The 24,927-nt window shown below is 47.4% G+C and overlaps 2 protein-coding genes across 14 annotated transcripts in view; one reads left to right on the plus strand and one right to left on the minus strand.

Annotated features, from left to right (window-relative positions):
• The window catches only part of DDX11 (DEAD/H-box helicase 11), a 31,572-nt gene extending 19,824 nt beyond the window's left edge, over positions 1–11,748 (minus strand). For 3 of the 10 annotated variants that reach the window (XR_008658030.2, XM_055280726.2, XM_055280718.2), the window contains exons 1-5: positions 11,491–11,721; positions 7,064–7,211; positions 1,556–1,804; positions 949–1,035; positions 493–650 (exon numbers count right to left, since the gene is read on the minus strand). Coding sequence is in view for 9 of the 10 variants with exons in the window: in XM_055280726.2 (XP_055136701.2) it covers positions 493–650; positions 949–1,035; positions 1,556–1,804; positions 7,064–7,211; positions 11,491–11,498 (650 nt within the window). In the remaining variant the exon portion in view is untranslated. Of the gene's footprint in view, positions 1–492; positions 651–948; positions 1,036–1,555; positions 1,805–7,063; positions 7,212–11,490 lie in introns of all 10 variants that reach the window. The other 7 variants (XM_063640806.1, XM_063640804.1, XM_055280723.2 and 4 more) reach the window with 6 other exon arrangements.
• Positions 11,749–11,835: 87 nt separating this feature from the next.
• LOC129483393 (ovostatin-like) overlaps positions 11,836–24,927 on the plus strand; it is a 115,229-nt gene continuing 102,137 nt past the window's right edge. The window contains exons 1-2 of one of the 4 annotated variants that reach the window (XM_063640802.1): positions 11,836–12,381; positions 20,323–20,430. In XM_063640802.1, coding sequence (XP_063496872.1) covers positions 20,396–20,430 — 35 coding nt within the window. In that variant the 5' untranslated portion in view covers positions 11,836–12,381; positions 20,323–20,395. Of the gene's footprint in view, positions 12,382–17,701; positions 18,002–20,322; positions 20,431–24,927 lie in introns of those variants that run through there. The other 3 variants (XM_055280717.2, XM_063640801.1, XM_063640803.1) reach the window with 3 other exon arrangements.

A 24,927-nucleotide genomic window follows, 5' to 3' on the forward strand; every position in this document is an offset into this window, starting at 1 on the left:
CATGGCTCATCAAGTGGAAACCTCGAGTCTGGACCAACAGAGGCCTTATGGGAGAAGGAAAGCTCAGGCTAAGGACGCCTTGATGGTTGGCACCTCACAGGTTACCCAGTGCAGTCAGCTGCCTCAGAGCCTGAGATCTAGAGCCAGGCTGGCTGAGTTCTAGCCCACTCTCCACTGTTGAGGCTTGTGGCCTCAGCCAAGGTGTCTCCCCTTGTGGGGCTGCAGCCTCCTTGTGTATAAGGCGCAGACACAAATGTTCCTGCCCTGCCTGAGCTGCCGTGAGGACAGCTGAGAGGACACAGGCCAGGCTGGTGACTGTCCTCACTGCCACTGGCACTCATGGACCCTAGGAAGGACCCGGCTTAGAGCAGAGGGCAGAGGCCACCATGCCTCTCGCCAGGTGCTTCCTGGCATCTGTGGCATGAGGGAAAGAGCTATCTTCAAGGGTGTCCCCTGGCCTGGGGCAGGGTAGCGCTGCCGCCTCTGTCTCACCCGCTCGCCGCCTTTTTCTCTTCATCACTCTCGTATTCGGCAAGGACCAGCTCCTCCTCCCCAGACTCCAGCTGCTCCGGCCGCTCAGCCCCCAGGCCTGTCTCTAGCATCTCCCTGCTGAGACGGAGGAGATTCTCCATTTCCTCTTCTTCCTGCCTCTGGACAGGAGTAGTGGAGGTGGGGAGGGAGGAAGAAGTCTCAGCACCAGTACCCACCTCCCCATGTGCCAGAGACAAAGCACACCACACCCATTCACATGGGCCTGGCTGCCTGGCTGGAGAGAGGTCTACTCCTAGGATCCACACCTCAACCACTCACAGCCCAGCTTCTGTATGGAAGCACATAGCCAGTGAGGGTCATGGAGGGGAGACCAAAGCCCTGGCCACGCACCCATGAGCCTCCAAGCAGAGCGACCCTACCTGGACATAATCCTGCCCCCCAAGAAATGAGGCTCACCAGGCGCTTGGCTGCATACTTGAGCTGCACCCTGTGCTGCAGCTGCTGCAGGCGTTCTTCTCGCTGCTTCCTCCTGGCCTGCTCCGCCTACAGGAGGCAGACATAAAAGAAAATCACCAGGAAGCCCAAAACCAGGCCCCTCCTAAGGAGTCTGGGCCGCTCAGCCCGGCGCCTCCTCACTGGGGGCATCTCTCCTTCCCCAGCCAGCACTCAAGGGCTGCCACATCCCCTCCCGGGACCTCATCCCTGCAGGTCCCAGCCTCACTGCTCACTGCGGAAGGCAGCACACTCATCCCAAAGCCACACGCTCTCCATCAGATCCATTTGCAGCCACTGAACCATGTTGCCAATGGCAATGATCAGGTCCTTTCCCAGGTGAGTAATAAATGGGCACCAACCGTTCCTTGTGTGGAGAAGGCCTGCTGACCTCCAGCTCAAAAAAGACAGCACAGCGGCAGCACCATCGACCCAAGGAGCTGATGGAAGAGCTGAGAGGCACGGCAACGGCAGAGGAACACACGCTACCTGAGTCTCGGAATCGCCCCAGCACAATCGCTGAAGCCCTGTTTCCTCCATCACTCCCACTTCTGGATACCCCAGGTCTCACCTTTAGTCGGTCCACCAGGTCCCTCTCTTCTTTCTTCTGCACAAACTGAGTAACCCAGGCCGGTTCTCCAGCAGGCCTCGGGGTGCCTGCAGCCCCTTCGCAGGAAGAAGACAGACACAGGGATTCATCTTTCTCATCATGTAAGGGACCAGTTCCAGTTTCAAGGAGTCTTGCCTCTTCTTCACGCTTCTTCTGTTCAAAGTCACGGAGCCAGGAGAGGGCCCCACAAATAAGACTTAAGGACTTCCCCTGCAGGAACAAAAACGATCTTTAGAAACAGAAAACAACAAAGCCTCCCAAATGACCCTTCCCCATTTTAATAAAAGCTTGAAAGAAGGTCTGGCTGTACATATGAGAGGATGCTCTAAGACCAGCCTAGGAAAGGAAAGGAAGGAAATTAGCACTAGAATAGCCAGGAAAAACAGAAAAAAGAAGAAATGAAAACTGGGCCCAAGAAGCAGGTAAAAGCTTCTTTAATTATCCAGCTCACTGTTCTGAAGACAAATTTAAAGCAGTTTATCAGATGATATGTAAATATCTCACATAATTAGAAGAAGGTGAGACATTAGACAAGAAGTCCCCTAAAAGAATTAAGGCCCCAAAATGCTGAGCAAGAAATCCCAAGTACATGCCAATGGGCATCCAGAGTGACCGCTCGGCCTTCGTGCAGCTCATGTGTGGATATAGGATGATCGGTCACCAGTGCCAGTGTTTACGTTTTGTTTTGTTTTGTTTTTAAAGCAAACTAATCGCTCTGGAGAGCACCACTCTTTTTGTCTGTTTTTGAAGAGGTCTTGCTATGCTGCTCAGGCTGGTATGGAACTCTTGGTGGTCTCACACAATTCTCTGGCCTCAGCCTCCCAAGTGGCTGGGACCATAGGTGTGCGCCTTCGCACACAGACTGGAGAACACTATACTCTTGACTTAAGACCAGAATTTTCCGTGAGCCTGATGGAATAGTATTCCCCCAAATTCCTATGTTGAAATCCTAACCCCCAGTGTCTCAGGATGTGGCCTTATCTGGAAATAGGACCATCGCAAATGTAATTAGTTAAGATGAGACTACTAGGACGGGCCCCAGCCTAAAGGGCTAATATCCTTACTGGAAAGGGGACACGTGGATGCAGACATGCACAGAAGGCAGGCGATGTGATGATACCCAAGGAGAAGACGCCACCTATAAGCCAAGCAAGGGGTCTGAAGAGATCTTTCCCTCGCGACCCTCAGAAGGGACCAAGCATGCTGACACCTTGAGCTCAGACTCCAGCCTCCAGTGCTGTGGGATGTCAGTTTCTGTTGTTTAAGCCCCAGTTTGTGAAGCTTTCCTCTGGCAGCCCCAGGGAACCAATACAGTTCTTCCAGAGATGACCCTTCAGGGAGCGCCACAAGGAGGTGGCCCTGGTGTCCACAGGGGGACTCAGCTCAGGGGAGTCTGTGGAGGAGCCCGTGCCTTCTGCTCCAGGCAGTCAGCTCTTTGAGCCTGCTGAACCCAGAGGGGATCTCAGAGTATCCAGGGCGGGGTGAAATACCTCGTATGACTAGGGTTGGGGCAGCAGCACGGCACAGGAGTCAGAGCCTCAAACTCCACCGCCAGGCACCAGGGTTCCAGCTGCCTCCCCCACCTGCAGCTCTGTGGCTTAGGCTGGCCTCACTACGCTTGTTCCCACGAGTGCAGAAATGGGAATGACAACAGCAGCGCCTTCCTCATAGAGCTGGGTGCAAGCAGGACAGTAACACACACAAAAGGCCAAATCCTCTGGATTAGAGGATTACCTGGCAAATAACAAGTGAGCGGTTGGAGTTAGCTAACTTTTTGCTATCATTAAGTAATAATAATAAAATTATTAATAGCATTATTCTGGGATATGGGATCTATTAATTTTCATCAAAATCTTGAAAGGCCCTGGGACAGGACAGAATGACACTGCTGACAAATGGATGGATCCCATATTTTTAGGAAAGCCCCATATGTACCATTTCCCTCAGCTTTTGATAGAAAGTAAATGGCAAAGAGTTCCAGGCAGCATTTCCCAGCAGCACCTGGAGGGCGGCTCTTCTGTGCTGCCTGTGACATTGGAAGCAGTCAGCTTCAGCTGTCACTGGGCTGGGAGACACAATGGTTAGAAAGCCAGTGCCCTCTATTTGAAAGTGAGCTGAGGAAGTTCCTAAGGGTATGGTCAAAGTTATCTTTCAAAAACAACCGTGGTACACTCCGGCACAACAACAAAAGAATAACTGAGGCCCACTGTTTTCTACATCCTGTAATAAGACCACAAAACTTTTAGACGGGAAAATGTTAAAAGGATGTATACCCAAAGGCTCACCTTCCTGAGGTATCATCAACAGTTAAATGATTTATGCCAAGATAAGCAAATTCATTCACTCTGAACACCTGCTGGTTTTAGCAAGCATGGGGCTCAGAGCTGAGGACACAAAGGTGCAGAGCCCCTAGAAAATGCTCACAGGTTCACATGTAACATATAATTCAAGGGCATCATAGATCCCTGCAAAGCATGCACTCCAGGTTTGAGGACTCCTGGAACTACAGTGTTACACAAGGCACAGCACACACCAAGTTGTAATGGTGAGTCAACTTGATAGACCTGTATAAGGCTTAAAAGGTGACTATCAAGGATAAACAGCATCTCAGGCAGCTAAGGTGGGGCACCTGTGCATCCAAGGTGGGGAAGGGCATGGTAGGCACAACAGGTAACACAAACCCCACTCGGGGTGTCCCACAGCATGGCTGCTCCTATGGGCCGCAGGACACCCAGGACAGGAGAAAACACTCTATTCAGGAGATGATTTAGAAGACAGAAGAATGTCAAAGGTAATAAAGCCACAGGGTACATTCACAGAGAGTGCACACAAGAAGATGAGGCTATAGAACCAGAAACATCGACAATTAAAGGCTGAGCAGAGGAAGAAGACACAGAAGCCTGGAGTGCAGAAGACTGAGATGGAAAGACCTGAGAGGGAGAAGATGGATTGTCAGGCTAAACAAGGTGAAAGGGGTCAGATGCAGTGGCTCATGCCTGTAATCTCAGCACTATGGGAGGCCAAGGCAGGAGGATTGATTGAGCCCAGGGGTTTAAGACCACCGGGCTGAGCAGCATAGTGAGATCTCATTTCTACAAACTAAAAAATTAGCTAGGTGTGATGGTACACACCTGTAGTCCCAGCTGCTCAGGAAGCTGAGGTGGGAGGATCACTTGACGCCAGAAGGTCGAGGCTGCAGTGAACCATGATCTTAACACTGCACTCTGCCCTGGGCAACAGAGCGACACCCTGTCTCTAAAATTAAACAAGGCAGAATGAACATGCACTCATCTGTGTTCCAAAGAACACTAAAATTAACCAAAGTAATATGGAGGCTTACACCCACAAAAACAAAGAAAGTGGAAGGAGTAATATATTTCAGGAGTGAGGGAAAGAAGACGGAGACATGGAAGTGATTCGGCAGAGACACTCAAGCCCAACTGTCCCCAGAGATCTCCCCCACTCACTCTCAGAAAGACTCAGTAAGTGGTAGGTACAGGCAGCCCACTGAAAACAAATGGATGGGTTGAAATTCTTTTCAAGAACAATTAGATCCCCAGGTTGCAATCCCTGCTCCCGCTCCTTGCAGAAGACAGGAAGTGGGCTCTCAGTGGAAGCTGAGCCAGGAGAGCCCTGGAGGCAACCGGCAGATTGAGGAGGCAAGAGGGAGGGGGAGGAGGGCCAGGCTGAAAGCAGGCACTGAGGGCGACTCTCCACCTGAAGCCCCATTCCCCAGACCACCTCCAGGAAGACCGGCTACTGGGCTTCAGCCCCTCTACCTGCTGGGCCAGAGCTTAGAGGCACCTGCTCTGGAGAGACCGAAGACTCTAGGGAAAATCCCACAGATGTGCTGGCAACTGGAGGCCCCCAACAAAGGAGCCCAGCCTGGCAGCCACAGCCAGCCTGCCCTGCAGACTCAGCCTTTCTGTGCCCTGTTCTTCAGCATACATAGGCAGCCCAGGACCGCCAGACGTTTGACGAAAGCCTCCAAACGGACATATACCCTGAAGTGGTGTGGGTGCGGCCGTCTGTCCCCACCAACACTCATGCTGAAATCTGTCAAGTCAGTCTGAGGAGCAACTAATTCAAACGACAGGGAAAGGATGGAGGATTCCAGGAGGGCTCCAAGGTAAAAATGGAATTGGTCACTGCTATGAACTGAATTGTATCCCCAACAAAATGCATGTTAAAGAAATGTTTTTAAAAAACAAAAACAAAAGACGCTGTGTATGGTGGTGTGCACCCGTAATCTAGGATCTTGCCAGCCACCAGGTACTTGGGAGGCTGAGAGGGGAGGACTGCTTGAGTTTGAGACCACATAGACTCCCCATCTTAACAAACATATGTTGAAATCCTAACCCTGCCATGTGACTGCACTACAGATCTGGCCTTCAAGGGTAAAGGAGGTCATAAGGGAGCAGCCATAAGGGAGCAGCCCTTGTCCTCATAAAAGAGAAAGAGACACCAAAGATTTTTCTCCTCCTCTTTTTTTCTTGCTCCACAGCAAGAAGGCAGCCATCTGCAAGCCAGGAAGAGACCCCTCCCCAGAACCAGAACGCTGCCAGAACCTGGATCTTCAACTTTCTAGCATCCAGAATGGTGAGAAAATAAATTCCTGTTAAGTCATCCAGTCTATGGTATTTTACTATGGCAGTCCTGGCCGGCTAAGACAGGAGTTATCTGTATGGAAAATCATATTGAGAGGCCACTGGATGATGTGGGAGGAACTGGCATATGTATATTAAAAACTAAACTAACTTTAAAAAGGCAATTATTAACTCTAGAAAAACAGAATATTAAGACATATTGTTCAAGACAAAATTATGTTCAAAACATAATCATAACACACTGGTTCACTCAGCAGAGACTAAGACTTAGAATTATATTTGAAGGATAGGGAAAGGGAGGGAAAAGAGTTGGTAAGAAAGCCGTCTTATCTACCATTATAGGTAGGTATCAATGACTTTAGCCTAATTTTTCTCAGACCACGGAGCTATGTTTAAGACTTTAGGCAGGGCGCGATGGCTCCCACCTGTAATCCCAGCACTTTGGGAGGCCGAGGCGGGCAGATCACGAGGTCAGGAGATTGAGATCATCCTGGCTAACACGGTGAAACCCCGTCTCTATTAAAACTACAAAAAATTAGCTGGGCGTGGTGGCAGGCGCTTGTAGTCCCAGCTACTCGGGAGGCTGAGGCAGGAGAATGGCGTGAACCCGGGTGCAGAGTTTGCAGTGAGCCAAGATCGCCCCACTGCACTCCAGCCTGGGCGACAGAGCGAGACTCCGTCTCAAAAAAAAAAAAAAAAAAAAAAAAAAGACTTTAATAGAGGAAGTGACTATTACCCAGAAAGATAAACTGAGAGACTACTCTGTCCAACTTCAAACTATGAAAATCTCTGGACGGGCAAACAGAAAAAGCTAGCACGGCTGCCGTTGTCTTTATCAGCATCTCTCACTATTCATACTCACAGTGCCAGTTGGACTCTCAAATATCCCAATCTTGCCAGCCTCCAAAACCCGGTACAGCTCTGCCATGAAGTCTTCCTGGATGGCATAGGGCGTGAAGGGAAAAGGAAAATGGATGGCACCAACCTTCTGTGTTTCATTAGCCATGGACCTAGGAAAAATAAATACAACATTAGGTAGCTCTCTCATGGTCCAGGAAGAAGTGGCTTGAAATCTAGAGCAGTATCTAAGAGCAGTCTCCACATTTGTTACCAAATTTCTCCTTGAGTTGTACATTTTTCTGGGAAGCAGAGACCATGTTCTCTCCATTCTTTGCAGGTCCACATGAGGCCATACCAGAATCACGCAATCCATCTAGCGACATTTAACGGCTCTAGCAGAATGCAGACCAGGAAAGCCCCTAAACCAAATATCCCCTGCCATTTCACCGTGGCTCAGATACCTTTCTAATGCCTCTACAAAAGGCTTAGAGCTCTCTTCTCAAAGACGAGCACCCCTAGGATCAAGGGTGTTGCTTATAATTACTTTTGCAGCTTTCTTCTCCCATGTCTCTGCAATGCACATTCACAAGCCAAAGCTACTTCACTTTATCCCATTGTGAAGTCCTGGAAAATCATGACGCACAGGCAGAGGACCATAAGCACAGCTTGTTTGGATAGCGCAAGTTAACATACACGTCCATATATATATATATATATATACATATATTTTCTTTTTTTTTTTTTTGAGACGGAGTCTCGCTCTGTCGCCCAGGCTAGAGTGCAGTGGCACGATCTCAGCTCACTGAAAGCTCTGCCTCCTGGGTTCACGCCATTCTCCTGCCTCAGCCTCCCAAGTAGCTGGGACTACAGGCACCCGCCACCACGCCCGGCTAATTTTTTTGTATTTTTTTTTTGTAGAGATGGGGTTTCACCGTGTTAGCCAGGATGGTCTCGATCTCCTGACCTCGTGATCCGCCCACCTCAGCCTCCCAAAGTGCTGGGATTACAGGCGTGAGCCACCGCACCTGGCCTACACGTCCTTATCTTACAAGTATCTTTAGTTTGCTTCTTAGTTCATCCTGGCCTCCATTTCCAGCACCGACCAGAACCGCCTCTTACTAATTTTTCTGGCCTCAAGACCTACGAGCTTTCTGTTTGGCTCCAGACAGGAGAGCTCTCTTCACAGCCACAGAGCTCTCGCTGGAACAGCTTCCCAGTACTGAGACCAGGCATTTCTCTTTCCTTGCTAGGCTAAGGTCTAAGAAAAACTCTGCTCCACATTGACGTCATCTTTTTTTTTCTCCTCTTCTGAACCTAATTATCTCTGAGATAGCGTTTACCTCTCCTTTCTTCCTTCAATCACTATCTGGAGGCCTGACTCTTCCATCCTGGTTCCCACACCTCTCTCTTTGGAATTCACTTCTCCAAGCTATTTGCTACATCTGTCTCTTCTAAGCACAAATGTTAGTAAGTCCCAAACCCATTTTATTAATATTAGTAGATGGAGAGCCCATCTTTATAACTTTGGCCTCAATAAGACTAGTGATAGTGTCACTCTATCTACAAGGCGAAAGGTAGTTGCTACGATGCTCTTCGGTTTAAGGACAATTAAAATGACTACAGATTGGTGGCAGTTTATGGATCTGCACAAGAAGAGAGAACTCACAGAACTGGCACTATTTTACCCTCTGTCTTTACAGAGGTGTATTTGGCTGTTTTGTTAGACATTCTGGGGACAAGAAAAAATGAAAAAAGAAAAACATGACTACAGAGGTAGAGGAATTATTACAAGAAGGGTAATTAAAAAACATGATGACAATTCAATCCTGGGAGAGGGGTATGTGCTGAAAAAGCTTTAACACATGAAGGAAAGGGGAAGTAAAGGTACCTAACAAATTTTGAGTACCTGCTACGTGTTAAACACTCTACAGGGTCTTTTGCTTTTATTATCTCCCTTAATCTGTACAACACTATAAGGATATAGCTACTGGATACTGATGCTTACAGAAATAATTGTTCAAAGTCACAGCTAAAAAGTGGAAAACCAGGGATTCGAATCCAGGTCCAAATGACTTGTGCTTTAGTGAAGCTCATCCGGTTGCAAGAGATATCCAGCATAAGTAAAGGGAGGTTCACAAACAGAGTAAGAATTGAAACTATCTGGAAAAGCCAAAAACAGAAGCAGACTAGAGATGCAAGGTAGCTCGAACTTCAAGACAGCTCCAGGAACATCACCAGCAAACACACACCCACAGGGTTCACTCTCCTGCTCAGCCAGGTGCCGGACACAGCCACAATCTCACTCCCTCAGCGCACTCGGTTTCTGTTTACCCCAAACTTTCGCTTGCCCGTAGCCTCGTCAGCCCCTGGACCTTTCAGCTTCAGCTCCCACTGCCAAGTAAAAAGTCTTCATGTCTCCTCGTTCTGAATCCCAAGAGAAAAAGCTGACCAGCAGCTCCTCTCAAGACAGAGCACTGGTCAGCCTGAGACTGGTCAGGCTCCCAGCCTCATCTACTCAGCTCAGGCCTTGCCCTTGCTGCTCCCCTTGGCCTGGAGGAGTGGGAGTCCTCAATATCCAGGCCTCGGCTCACCTCCTCAGAGAAGCCTCTCCAGCTGCCTGGCCACTGGACAGTGGTCAAACACCACCCCCACTCCTCACCCCCTAGCTTGCTCTAAGGCACTTTTTAAAAATCACATTACTCTGTCATCTGAACCTATTTATTCTTCCTCACTGGAATATAAGTTCCATAAATAGAGGAACCTTGTCTATCTTGCTCTTCTCTGGCTCCAGGACTCAGAACTAGGTGCTTCAACACCTCATAGGCATTCAGCAAAAATCTGATGAACCAATGAGTAGCCAGCCAGACATGGGGGCTGTAAGTAAAGGTTTCTCTTCCGAGGCTGGGTAACGGAGGTCCCATGACTTGAATACCTATCTAGTTAAATGGCCAGTTCTTTAATGGTTTCAAACCATTTTCACATAACCCCACAACAACCCTGTGTGGTATTTTTATAAGCTCTATTTTACAGAGAAAGAAACTGAGACTCAGTAAACTTAAGTGACTTGCCCAAGGTCACTCAGCAAGTGCTTGAACTCAGGATTTGAACCACATCTGCCAGACCCCTAAGCCACCTGTAACTTTCTATCTCCTCACTTTTCCTTCCACCAGGGTAAGTGGGATAAAAAAGACAGACTTGGTTCCAAACTCTAGAATGACAACACTAAACAATACAGAAGAAACGTAAGTATTATTTCACTTCCCCGTCAGTGGTAATTATGGATCTCATTATTCCAGAAGCAGCACAGGCTGAATCATAGAAGTTTAGATAAATCTGAGCATAACGGATTCACTAAGCCCTATTAAAAACATTTGCAGTGACTTGTTCAGCCCTCTTCAGGTTGGCTGTGTGGAGGGCAACAGTGCCAAGGCACACACCAGGACAGCAAATCTCATGCTCATTAAACGAGGTTAGAGTTATGAAAGCACTTCAGGAACATATTAGTTCTTAAAGTGTCCATTTTCTTCAGTCCCCAATTGTACTCCGTAATGAGTGATAGACTATTGCTGTGGGCTCAGTTGTGTCCTCCCCACATTGATCTTGGACATCCCAAGCCTCTGGGACTGTGAGAAAACACATTTCTGTGTCAAAGCCACCCAGTTTATGGTATTTTGTTATGGCAGCCGGGGCTGACCAAGACAACTATGTGGCAGGTACTATCTACCGTATGGCCCTAAAATGTTTTAACTTCACACACCTGGAAAGCACCACAGCCCCAAGAGAAAAGCTTTTCCGCACTGCTGTTAAGCCAGGGCCACACACTGCAGTGCTGCGGTGCTCCACCAGCTGGAGGACGGCCTGACCCATAATACCCGCATTCCTACCTTGCTCTGGCCCTGTGTCCCCTCCCATGTGCATCCTGAGCTCACACCCTGTGTGGAACCCAACCAGCTGCTTATTAGCATTTAAGTCCACTTTTATGACACTTCCGTCAACAATCTGGTCAACTGCACTCATCCCTGGCCTCTGTACTGTACCCTGCTCCGCCTCGATTCCCGCCCTAGGGGAAGCTAGACTCATGCAGCTAACTTTATCGGCTCTGGGCTCAGACTGCCAAGTTTAGGATCCCAGCTGTATCCTTGCTAAAGTTAGTATCTCTGGGGCTCAGTTTCTGCATCTGTAAGAGACAGGTGGGTTACAGTGCTCACTCACTGTTGCAGTGTCTTATCTACGTAAGATAATCCATGAAAAGCTCAATACAGCTGAGCCAAATGTAAGACCCAGACACGCGGCTGCTGTTAATGCCCACTCCTGCGCACCGCCCAGTTCCACCGCAGGAACAACCTTCATAGGCCTTCCCCGTCCCCGCACAGGGGTTCCCGCCTGTCAATCACGCTGGCCCCGCCCTCCACTTCCGGAATGTTTTCCCGCTCCGGACTGTCCACCCACCTTTGCATACAGGGGTCCCGCGCCAGAACAGACGCCCAGTTTGCGATTTCACCAGAGTCTGCCCTTCCTCGTCCCACTGCTCCTCGTCTTTAGCTCTGCTGCCACGCAGCACTGCGCTCACCTTCTTCGCCGGCAGAATTGCTACGCTGAAAGCCAGGCCCCGGGAATCTGGGTAAACGCCGCTGAATTTGAAACTGGCGGCTCCCCTCAGTGAAAGGCTGCCGGAGAACCACCCCCGCCGCTGCGCATGCGCACTCTGGGAAGCGCGCGAACATGAAGCAGTCGGAATCTAGAGGGGCGTGGTTTGAGCGCTCGGGAACTTGTATCTCAACCCCAGGGCTGGGTGCCTCCTCCCGCTACTCTCCGCCAGCTACGGGGTGTGAGCTTAATCGCCGCCGATTAGCGCCAGGTGTAGGAAGCGCTGGATGGTTTCCTGACCAGATGAAACAGCCGATGTTCTAACGCCCAGGGACGGGGGCTGTCCCTGAGACGGGAAACCTGTCTTCTGACCCCGGCTCTAGTCGGCCTCTGGAGGTCTGCAGCTCGGTTATTTTACCTCTGAAACAGACGACACCTGCCCCGCGCACCCCAGCGGCTCCTCCACGCGGAGAGATGGTGTCAGTGAAAGGCCGTCCAGATGATGAGGTTCTCAATTGTTTCTGGCCCGTGCCTGGCAGGACCTTGCAGAGCCCAAAAGATGAAACCCCAGCCCTGCCAGGAGCTCACCTGCTAATCAGGAGGACAACGCATCACCTCGGCTCCCTGGACTTTGCTTCTCCTTTATTCAGTGAGGGATTGGACTAGCTGGTCCTTAAGAACTTTTCAGAAAGTCTGGTTCTGGGAGATGATCAATGGGATCATCTTATGCTACGAGCTTTCCTGGAATGACAGGTAATTGGTGCGCCTTCCCAGCAGGGTCAGGGAGAGTTGCTGGGACTTGAAGGAAAGGCTTTTGGAGAGAGGAGCCAGTGTTACAAGCTGTCGAAAAGCTTGGAGGTGGGAACTTACAAAAGGTGATTCCAGGGTCAGTTTTTTGTCACCTGCTTCCGACTTGGGCAGTTTGGAGAGGGCGAGGAAATAATACCCTTCAGGGTCTTAGAATGTGGCCCAGCAAAATCCTTAGAAGGTCTTTGAAATCTTAGTTTTGTTTAGAATTAATGGGCAGAGTATTTAAATAGCCATTTCTCCGAAGATGTACAAATGGCCTACAGGCCCATAAAAATGTTGCATTCCATCCTATAACATCTGTTTCTGCGTAAAAACAAAGTTTTAAAATAACTGTTGTGTGGTAAGTTGACACCTCTAGAAGGTACGCTAGGTTTTTTTTACCGTATTGCTTCAAACCCCACCCCACACACACACACTCCTAGGATATGAATCATCCATAAGAAGCACCATTGGAGTAATAGAAAGTGGTAAGTGTCCAGAATTGATGGGTTCTTGGTCTCACTGACTAAAGACTGAAGCCGCGGACCCTCAGTGAGTTTAGTTTTTTTTTGTTTTTGAGATGGAGTCTCGCTCGGTCGCCCAGGCTGGAGTGCAGTGGAGCAATCTCAGCTCACTGCAAGCTCCGCCTCCCAGGTTCACGCCATTCTCCTGCCTCAGCCTCTCCAAGTAGCTGGGACTACAAGCACCCACCACCACACCTGGCTAATTTTTTTGCATATTTAGTAGAGACAGGGTTTCACTGTGGTCTCTATCTCCTGACCTCGTGATCCACCCGCCTCAGCCTCCCAAAGTGCTGGGATTACAAGTGTGAGCCACCGCACCCGGCCGGTGTTACAGTTCTTAAAGGTCCGGAGTTTCTTCCTTTTGGTGGGTTCGTGGTTTCACTGGCTCAGGAGTGAAGCTGCAGACCTTCGCAGTGGCTGTTAACAGTTCTTAAGACAGCGTGTATTACAGTTGCTTCTTCCTCCCGGTTGGTTCGCGGTCTCACTAGCTTCACGAGTGAAACTGCAGACCTTCACAGTTAGTGTTACAAGCTTTTAAAGACAGTATGGACCCAAAGGGCAACACAACAAAGCTTCAACACTGTGGTAAGCGGACACTGGTAGGTTACCAGTGCTAGCGTCGGCAGCCTGCTTTTATTCTCTTATCTGGCCCCACCCACATCCTGCTGATTGGTCCATTTTACAGAGAGCTGATTGGTCTGTTTTCACAGGTTACTGATTGGTGCGTTTTCAGTCCCTTAGCTAGACACAAAAGTTCCCCAGGTCCCCACTAGATTAGCTAGATACAGAGTGTTGATTGGTGTATTGACAAACCCTGAGCTAGATGCAGAGTGCTGATTGGTGCATTTACAAACCTTTAGCTAGATACAGAGTGCCGATTGGTGCATTCACAATCCCTTAGCTAGACATAAATGTTCTCCAAGTCCCCACCAGATTAACTGGATACAGAGTGCCGATTGGTGCATTCACAAACTTTGAGCTAGACACAGGGTGCTGATTGGTGTGTTTACAAACCTTGAGCTAGATACAGAGTGCTGATTGGTGTATTTACAATCCCTTAGCTAGACATAAAGGTTCTCCAAGTCCCCTGTAGACTCAGGAGCCCAGCTGGCTTCACCCAGTGGATCCCGTACCGGGACCACAGATGGAGCTGCCTGCCAGTCCTGCGCTGTGCGCCTGCAGTCCTCAGTCCTTGGGCGGTCGATGGGACTGGGCACCGTGGAGCAGGGGGCGGTGCTCGTCAGGGAGGCTTGGGCCGCGCAGGAGCCCATGGCTTGGTCGCTGCTCAGGCATGGCGGGCTGCAGGTCGCGAGTCCTGCCCGGCACAGGTAGGCAGCTAAGGCCCGGCGAGAAATGGAGCACAGCAGCTGCTGGCCCAGGTGCTAAGCCTCTTACTGCCCGTGGCTGGCGGGGCCGGCCGCTCCGAGTGCGGGGCCCGCCGAGCCCACGCCCACCGGGAACTCGGCTGGCCCACAAGCGCCTCGCGCTGCCCCTGTTCCCGCCGGCGCCTCTCCCTCCACAGCTCCCCGCAAGCTGAGGGAGCTGGCTCTGGCTTTCGCCAGCCCAGAAGGGAGCTCCCACAGTGCAGCGGCGGGCTGAAGGGCCCCTCAAGCGCGGCCAGAGTGGGCGCCAAGGCCGAGGGGACGCCAAGAGCGAGCCAGGGCTGCGAGGACCGCCAGCAGGCTGTCACCTCTCAATAGGACGTGAAGGTCGGTCGGGGTCTGGTTGTAGAAGGCTTTAAACAAGCTAATAAATTTATACTTCACACTGTAGACAAGTTGCAAGTCACTGAAACATTTTTAAACAGGAGTGGATTTGCAAATGCAGTGTCTTGGAAATATTAAGCTGGAAGCAATGTGAAGGATGGTTTGGTGGGGAGAGACCAGAAGCAAGCAGCCAAGTTGGGTTGTGCAGTAAACCAGACAGTGCAGTAGAGGCTTGGACCTCAAGAGTGACAATAGACATGGAGAGAACAAAGGCCGTACCCACCAGGCTGTAAATCTGCATTGTGTCCCTCCATCCTCCCCTCGCTTCTGCCCTAGAGGCTTGGATTTAGAGAGTTGTACTCCTAACGTGAGGCCCTGGGCTTTGTCTCAAAGGTAAAGGCAAGAGTTCCTTATGTGGACTACCTCTGCATTTGTTATTAAACAGCCTTAGATGATGCCATTGATTGCATGAACTCAGAGACCTTCTTGATAAACTCTCAAAAGTCAGGGCTAGGAAGAAAAGTTCTTGTACTAATGTAGAAATATTTTCTATAACCGGACAGTGAGAGCTATAGAAACCCATTATGCATTCTTCTTTGCCTTCACTGCTAGAGATCTCAGGGCTAAATATTGTACATTGTTTCAGTTTTCTTCAGCCAGCATTTTTTAATTTTGTTGCGGTTGTTGTTCTCATTCCTTCTTGCTAATTTTAAGTGCATGTTCTAATAAAGTCTGACTGCCTGGCAGGCAGATCACGAGGTCAGGAGATCGAGACCATCCTGGCTAACACGGTGAAACCCCGTCTCTACTAAAAATACAAAAAAAAAATGAGCCGGGCGTGGTGGTGGGCGCCTGTAGTCCCAGCTACTTGGGAAGCTGAGGCAAGAGAATTGCGTGAACCCGGGAGGCGGAGCTTGCAGTGAGCCGAGATCGCGCCACTGCACTCCAGCCTGGGCGACAGAGCGAGACTATGTCTCAAAAAAAAAAAAAGTCTGACTGCCTGGATCCAGATATTCCCCACTCCACCATTCAACTGGCTGGATGACCTTGGCCTATGACTTAAGCCTTCTGAGTCTCTGCTTTTCTCACGAATAAAATAAAGATAATAATAGGACCTATGTTCTAGAATTCTTATGAGATAAATGAGATAATCCTGGTAACATAAAGGGCTTAACATCTTACATGTCATTGTGGAAGCTTAACAAATGGTAGCTATTACTGATATGAATTGGGTTTGGTTTCAGCGTTCCTCTGCTTTTATTATAAATTTTCTTAGATCCTCTTCTAGGAGAGCATGTAGGAGGTACAAGTTTGTTTTCAACAAGCAATGCTCTTGGGAACTAAGAGTGAGAACTCAGTCACTCCTGCCATAACGGTAGCAAGCCTTTCATGAGGGATATACCCCCATGGTCCAAACATTGCCCACCAGATGCCATCTCCAACACTGGAAATCAGATTTCAACATGAGACTTAGTGAGGCCAAACAAACCACATCCAAACTGTAACACCTAGGTAATGGGAAAAGCTCATGAAATGTGCCTGTGCTATAAGAGAAAACATTATTAGAGACCAGATTGTTCTGTCCCCAAGACCCTACATGCCTCACTCTGGAACAGTGCAAGATGCACCCTAATAATATTTACTTCTCTGAAACCTAGTTTCTTGGATTATTATGTCTATCTTGATATATTACTTTAGCTCATTAAGCCACACCATAGTGGGGATGGGACATGTTGTTTCTTCACATAATAGGTTGATGTACTTAGTCAAACTAAATTTTCAGTGGTGTTTGAAAATCGGGGGAATAGAACTCACGAAGGTGGCAAAAGCTGGATATATGGATTTGATCACCCCGGGAAACAACAACAACAACAAAAACATCTAAACTAAAACTATGGAGGTAGTAAGATTACTGAAAGGAAAAGTTTCCAAAAGGAAGGGGGTATCCACACATAAAAGAATGAAGTAAGATCCTTGTCTTATACAATATATCCAAATTAACTTAAAATGGATTTTCTAAAGTTAAAATGGATGAAGTTAAAGTTAAAAATTAAAAGCTACAAAACTATAAAACTGGTAGAAGAAAACAGAGGGGAAAAGCTTTATGACATTGCATTTGGCAATGATTCCTTGGCTGTGACACCAAAAGCACAGGCAACAAAAAAATTGATGATGAGTTGAGGGATTTGTAAAATAACATAAAAATAGATGAATTGGACAACAACAAAAGTTAGAACTTCTGTGCATTGAAGGACAAGATCAACAGAGTGAAAAGGCAACCTACGGAATGAAAGCAAGTATTTGTAAATCATCTATCTGATAAGGGGTTAATAACCAGAATATATAAAGAACTTCTATATCTCAGCAACATGAAAACAATCTGATTAAAAAATGGGCAAAATACTTAAATAGATATTTCTCCAAAAAAGATGTGCAAATGGCCCACAGGCACATGAAAAGATGCTCGACATCTCAGTCACTGGGAAAATGCAACTCAAAGCCACAATGAGGTACCACTGCAATCCATTAGGATGGCTACTATTACACACACACACACACACACACACACACACACAGCCAGGCACAGTGGCTTATACTTGCAATTCCAGCACTTTGGGAAGCTGAAGCGAGAGGATCACTTGAGGGCAGGTGTTCAAGACCATCCTGTGTAACATAGACCAGATCTCTACAAAAAATTTTAAAAAATATTAGGGAGGAATTGTGGCACACACCTGTAGTCCCAGCTACCCAAGAGGCTGAGGTAGGAGGATTGTGTGAGCCCAGGAGTTCAAGGCTGTAGTGAGCTATAATTGCACCACTGCACTCCAGCCTGGGTGACAGAGCAAGACCCTGTCTCAAAAAGAAAAAACCTCAACCCAAAAGGAACAAAACAAAAAATAAATGATGGCAAGGATATAGAGAAATTAGAACTTTGGTACATGGCTGGTGGGAATGTAAAATGGTGTAGCCACTATGGAAAAAAATTAAAAATAGAATTACCATATGATCCAACAATTTCACGTCTGGGTATATAAACAACAGAAGTAAAAGCAGTGTCTTGAAGAGATTTTTGTACACTTGTGTTTATAACAGCATTATTCGCAACAGCCAAAAGGTGGAAGCAACCCAAGTGTCTATTGACAGATGAGTGGATGAAGTGTGGTATATACATACAATGGAATATGATTCGGTCTTGGAAGGAAGTTCTGACACATGCTACGACATGGATGAGCCCTGAGGCTATTATTTGTATTAGAGTTCTCCAGAGAAACAGAACCAGCAGGCTGTGTGTATGTGTCTACACAGAGTGAAAAAGAGGCTTAAAGAATTAGCTCATGCAGTTGTGGAGGACTGGTGAGTGAAAATCTGATTGTATTGGCTGGCAGGCTGGAGACCTAGGGAAGAGCTATGGTTCAAGTCCAAAGGCAGTCTACTGGCACAACTCTTTGTTCAGGGGAAGTCAGTCTTTGCTCTAGTAAGGTCTTCACCTAATTGGATGAGGTCCACTCACATTACGGAGGGTAATCTACTTTACTTAGATTCCATTGATTTAAATGTTAATCTCATCCAAAAAACACCTTCATAGAACCACCCAGAATAATGTTGGCCAAATGTATAGGTACGGTGGCTCAGCCAAGTTGACACATAAAATTAACCATCACATTATACTCAGTGAAAAATGACAATGACTATCAGTACAGTCTAGTAGTTTTGGAAGTTTGCCCTAGTCTCCACATCTTGCCATTCAAGTGCAAAAACAACTGGGCTTTCTCCTCAATTAGTAGACACTGAACAAAAGTATCCTTTAACTCCTATGCTGAGAACCAGCCATAATCCCCTGGGGTAGCTGTAAGTGGGGCATATGGGTTAGCCACGATTGGGTGGGTATCTTGAACAATGTCAGTGTTGTTTTTATGTGGAATTAATGCTTTTTTAAATTCCATGTGCACAGGCTGAGCTTTGACTGCTAGTTCAGGTTCCTTGTCTTCCCAAACAGTGCTACTCCCTCTGTTGTAGACTTCCAGCAGGAATGGTTCTTGACTTCTTTTCTCTGGCTGAATCACCAGTGCCTGTAGGCATAGGACATGTTTGGGTGATACCTGGATTCTTAGATGTTGTTTCTCAGGAGCAAAAGTGACTTGGGCATTTAATTTACATAACAAATCTTGGCCCAACAATGGAATAGGGCAATCTGGCATATACAGAAAGCTATACCTCAGTCTTATATCCCTCAATTTATATTCTTAGGGCTTAAGAAAGAGTCTCTGTTGTAACTTCCCAGTGACTCCAGCCTTGGCTGGAAACATGGCTAAGTATCAACCAATAAGCCAGTCATTTTGTTCCCCACTGTTGCTTGTACCCAGGGCTCCTGTGGGGAAATTATTGTTGCTCTGTTAAATCAAGCAGAGTCCCTGTGCCCCATTAGTCTTCATCAGAGTCACAGTCCTACTCCACCATCTGCTTCTTTGGCGTATATTTCCCTTTTCCTCTCCCTTGTCTTTCTTATTACCATCTTTTCTCTGTAGCTTAGGGGGGCATACTTCTCATGCCCAGATTCCCCCACTGTAGGCACACTGGTCCTTGTCTAGGGATTCCTTTCTATTTCACCCCTCATTCTTCCACCTTTTTGAACAGTCTTCACAAAAATGGTTGCCTATCTAGCTTTTCTTGTTTCTCTAGCATTGAAGTCTTTGTAAGCAATATCTATAAACTGGGAAGGGTACATTCCAACAGTCCCTTCCTGCTTTTCTAATTTTCTGTTAATGTCAGAAGGACTTTGGCTGATGAAAGTTACATTTATGACCCAAACATGTTCCAGAGCCTCTGGATCAATATCTGAATATTTTCTGTAAGCCTGATACACTTGTTCCAACCAAGCGGCTGGGTTTTCATTGGCCTCCTACCAGAGGTCATGGGTGTTTTTTATTGAGGCTTTGCTGCTTAGGTATTCCCTTTCTTAGGAGTAATCCTACAGTCAAGATATAACCTCATTATTAAGGTTTCATTTGAGTTTCACTAAGGAAATTGCCTCTGGGGTGTTGGAGGACCCAGCAGGGTCTTCCTGGTATAGCCTTCTGGCTCCAGCATTAGTCTTGTCTAAAAATAACCCCCTTTCATCATAAAATTTAGTAATGCTTGTACACCTGCTATTGTGGAATGATGAGTAGGAAAAATACTGGTGAATATTTCATCTCCTATGAATCATCCCTATAGGATGGACTTGAATTTTTTTCAGTTTACTTAGTCAAAGATAGAATAACCAAAATAGCCCAGGAGTATGGCCCTGTGCATTTAATCCTTCAGTAGGGAATTTGCATAACAGAAATTGTTCTGCTCCATGAGGGTGTATGCTCTGGTCAAATTTAGTTGCCTTAAATTTAGTTTAAGACCTTGTTAGGTCTTAAAAGGGGAGCCTATTTCTTGGCTACCTTTAAAATGAGGAGGAGCCACCACACCCTGTAAGTCTGTATTATCTGGATAATCCTCTGGTAGAGGGGGCAGAGATGGGCAACTCAGGATACTGTGCTGGTACTGCAGCTGGGGCCTCCATGGGAGCCTGCACAGGCGCTAGAGCAGGCTGCAATGGGACAGGCACCTGCAAAGCCTCAGCATCATTTGCCTGTGGAGGGTTTATAGTTGACAAGATTATCCTATCTCCTTCTCTTCCTCCTCAGGTGATGGAGAGTGAGGAGATTTTACCTGATTTGGTCCTGTTTGCACCATCAGCCAGCAACCTTTCTGGGAAGCATGCTTATGTACCAACATAAAAGCTTGAATATAAGGTATGTGGTCCCAATTTCCTGATCTCAGATAGAAATGTTCAAGCTCTATAACATTAAATTCAAAGAACCACGTAATGGCCACCTATCTTCCTCATGTATCACGTACATTGGCCACACCTTATTGCAGTAGATTATCTTTTTTGTCATAGGGTTATCACTGTAGGCTGACCAGTCAGCCAATATGAACCACAGTGGGCTCTGAGAGGGGATTGATGAAAAATACCTCCCATGGTGGACACAAACAAAACACAACCAAAACAAATGAAGCACTTTTCCAACCCAAGCTTTCACAAAGGAAGAGACTGGTATGGAGCCACTATGAGTCATTTCTTCTACCAGTGGTACCACAAATGGTCCAAAGGCCCAAATGGTAAAGAAAGTGGACTACTACTTTGCACCCCAGTAGACTTACCTGGTTGTAGAGCTCATCAGCTCATCCAAAAAGCTAGTTTCCCAGCACTTTGGGAGGCTGAGACGGGCAGATCACGAGGTCAGGAGATCGAGACCATCCTGGCTAACAAGGTGAAACCCCATCTCTACTAAAAATACAAAAATTAGCCGGGCGTGGTGGTGGGCGCCTGTAGTCCCAGCTACTCGGGAGGCTGAGGCAGGAGAATGGTGTGAACCTGGGGGGCGGAGCTTGCAGTGAGCCGAGATCGCGCCACTGCACTCCAGCCTGGGCGACAGAGCGAGACTCCCTCTCAAAAAAGAAAAAAAAAAGCTAGTTTCCTTTCACCAACTAAAAGCAAAAGTAGGCAGTCAGCACTGAATGGGGGAAAGGAGGAAGTTTCCCTGAAGTAGAAAGAGTTTTGGCAGCCTGTCTTTGGCAGACTTTGGGGCTGTCTCTGCAGTTCCCTTCTGCCATGAGTAGCCAGTGCCATGGAGCATTTGCCACTAACCTCTGGTAATGTGAGTTAGCCCTGACCTGCTGCCGCCATCAATTGCTTTACTTCTTGGGAACCAGGAAGTCCTCCCAACAATATGGATGAGTTAGCCCTGGTATGAAGCTATGACCAATTGCTTTGTCTGTTGGGAGCTGACAGGGTGCAAACAGCCTAGAGCACATGGCTTCTGGCTGGGCTTGCCAAAATTTGTAACCGAACCCAGATCTAGGCCACTTGTTGCTTGAAAGCCAAAAGTCTAGAGACAAATGTTGGTGAAAGGGAAAGTTAGCTATATTCAGGAAGCCAAAAACTCGAGGGAGGCTGTGAACTCGTCTTCAAAGACCACCTCTCTGATCCGGAAGGTTTTAAGGGAAATTAGGAGCAGGGCAAACAATGATCGAAGCATTTCACAGAAAGTTTTTGTTACTAAGCCTGACCTTCTGGACTCAAGTGATCCTCATGAGGAGATAAGATGACAGGCATGCACCACCGTACCTAGCTATTATTATTATTCATCATTATTATTATTTTCGTTTGGGTAGAGGCGGGTCTCGCTTTTTTGCACAGGCTGGTTTCATCCTGCTGGCCTCAAGCAATCCTCCTACTTCAGCCTCCTGAAGTGCTGGGAATACCATTCTGAACCACTGTACCTGGCTAATCAGAGCATTCTTGTGAAACATGTGAAGTCGCAGGCAGGCAGGCAGGCAGGCAGGCAATCACTGTTTTCTTGGTCAATGTTGTATGACCTTCTGCAGGTACCATCAGGCTATTCTTATCAGGCCACTCAGCCCATTCCCAGGGTTGTCTGTCAGTGTTTTCTCTTTTATGTCTGCTGAAGGTCTTGTATTTCTGAGGCTGTTTTTAATGAATAATCTATAGTCTCAAGACAAGCAATAACTATATTCAAGCAAACAAGCTTTTCTCTAACATGGAGTCAGTACTGTTCCAGGTTTTTTTTTTTTTTTTTTTTTTTTTTTTTTTTGAGATAGAGTCTCTCTCTGTCACCCAGGCTGGAGTGCAGTGGTGCGATCTCTGCTCAGCCTCCTGGGTTCACGCCATTCTCTTGCCTCAGCCTCCCGAGTAGCTGGGACTACAGGCACCCGCCACCACGCCTGGCTCATTTTTTTTTTTTTTTGTATTTTTAGTAGAAACAGGGTTTCACTGTGTTAGCCAGGATGGTCTCGATCTCCTGACCTCGTGATCCGCCCGCCTCGGTCTCCCAGAGTGCTGGGATTACAGGCATGAGCCACCGCGCCCGGCTATGTACTGTTCCAGTTTTATCCAATAGTGCATACAATTTAGAAGCAGTGAAAAACATTCTGATTATGACCAACTTCAAAGATGTAATGTCAGTCCATTCTGGCCAGTGTGGAAACAGGTTCTGTGGTCTTTCCATATCTTTCAGTGTTCTCAGAACCAAGTTTCAATAGCCTCAATATTTCATTACTTTTGAGAAAAAAAAAAGTTTCTTTCTGACTTCATGCCAGAAAAACTGCTAAGGATTTTATATTATCTCCTTAAATCCTCACAGCAATGTTGATAGATTAAGTCAATCCCTCAGGATTGGGTTTGTCTGTGATAGAAAACTCACACTCCCTTGCCCCTTTACGAACAAAGTCTGAAGGTAAACTGTGCAAAATGATGAATAGCTCTGCTAGCATGTGATCTAGGTTCTTTCTATCTTTTGGCTCTCTGCCTTTTAATATATCACTTCTTCCTGATGGTTTAAGATCACTGTTTAGCCCCAGGCATCATGTTTCATTCTAGTCACAAAGAAGACAGGCAGGACAGAAATGGATGTGCCCTTGCTCTTTAAGAATACTTCTTGAAAGTGCCATATGGGACTCTGCCTTCCACTGCTTGGTCAGAACTGAGTTACGTGGCCACACCTAGCTGCAAGGAGGGGTGGAAAACATATTCTCCATTCCAGGCAGCCAAATGCATGGTTTTTTAAAAAGGAAGAAGCGTAGTGGAGGACAGTTCCACAGAGGTGTTATAAATACCATTTTGTAGATGAGAAATCAGGTGCAGGGAAATTGAGCTCTGACCTTTGAAGGAGCTTAAAGAACTAGTCAGTAATATCTGTGTTCTTTTCCGGTGAATTCACAGCTGGAGTCACCCCAGCAGTGGCATCTGGGGTGCCACTACTGGCATCAGGGGAGTTCCCATAAGGGATTACCCCAAGCCATCCCAAGATGGGACCAGTTGGAATCCCAAAGAAAGAAGCACTAGATGCCAGGGTGATCAGTTCAAAGCATTTATTACGAGAACTTAGGTAGAAACTGGGTTTCACCATTTCCTCCAGAAAGGCAGTTAGGGAAAGAGGTGCTCTACCTAGCGAGGTCTGCAGCACAAAGATCAGGGAGTGGAGTTGATGAGAGATTAAGGCATTTGGCTCAGGGCCTGGACAGTTCCTCTCAGTGTTTGGGGCAACAACCAAAACACCTTTGTAGGTGTCTGGGAATGTTCAAAGCCTAACCTTGGGTTCCAGCCTGCAGGGCAAATTATGCAGCTGATGGGGTCACAGAACAGTTGAGGCACGCTCTGTTTCTTGGTTAGGACAGATAAAGGGAAAACGGAGTACCCTTCAACTACTATGCGGTAGGGGGGGACAGAGTTTCAGAATGATTTTAAAAACTAAATTAGAATGAACTTCAGTTATTCCAACAATAGCATAACTTGGTGTATGGCAATCTGACATGCTTTCTTACATGACGGGGGCTGTAGTCAGCAGCACTCCACTGTATGTAACCCACAGCCCACTTTCTTATGCTCTCATCCGTAATCCAAATATACCCACGGGAGTGTGGCGACCCTGCGAATTTCACCCAACACATGTGGAGATGGAAAAGGGAATTGAAAACCAAACCCGATGCTCCTCTGCCACCCTACTCTCTTCTTGTGTCAGTGAAACCTTTCCTGAAAACTCAAGGAGATGCTTCCAGAACTGTTCTGTCACTTGGGCTTACCCCTAGTATAGATACTGACAGCCAACAGTTTCCTAGGGTGATAAGAGACAAGAAGCCTAAGGTATCTTCCAAGATCAAATCTGCCTCCTTAGTCCTAATCCAAAGTTGTCCATCCCATTAAACCAAAGGTGGGAGAATCTACTATGGAGTGGCCTCACTGACATCCAGACAGACAACTGGAATAAGCTTTAGCCCCCAGTTCTAAATATTCACAGTGACTCACAAATGGTTCGTAGATAGACCCAACTTCTTCAGGTGGACTTTGGTGCTTGTGCCTCGGTTGACCTTGTTAACCAAAAAGTGACTGCGACATGTCTCAATTGATTACAGGTTTATTTAGCCAAAGTTGAGGACACACTGGGTCCCTGCACTGCCTTCTTCCCTGTTGGTCTCCTGAAAGCCTCTGCTTAAGGAGGGCTCCATGGCCATCTTTAGCATCTCAGAGAGAATTAAATCCCCCTTTCTAAGGGCATTTTCCTGTGAAGCTTTATTCTCTGTGACATAAGGGGAGAGGGATTTTTAGAGAACCTGGGGTGGTGAGGGCTTTAGAGGAGAGGGGGGATTCTCAGGGGATTTCCCTCTCCCCAGAGATACATCTCTCCATGAAACAAACAAGCAGAAAGCACCCAGCACAGTGCACAGCA

Source organism: Symphalangus syndactylus, chromosome 5 (assembly GCF_028878055.3).
Source record: "Symphalangus syndactylus isolate Jambi chromosome 5, NHGRI_mSymSyn1-v2.1_pri, whole genome shotgun sequence".
NCBI classification, from domain to species: Eukaryota; Metazoa; Chordata; class Mammalia; order Primates; family Hylobatidae; genus Symphalangus; species Symphalangus syndactylus.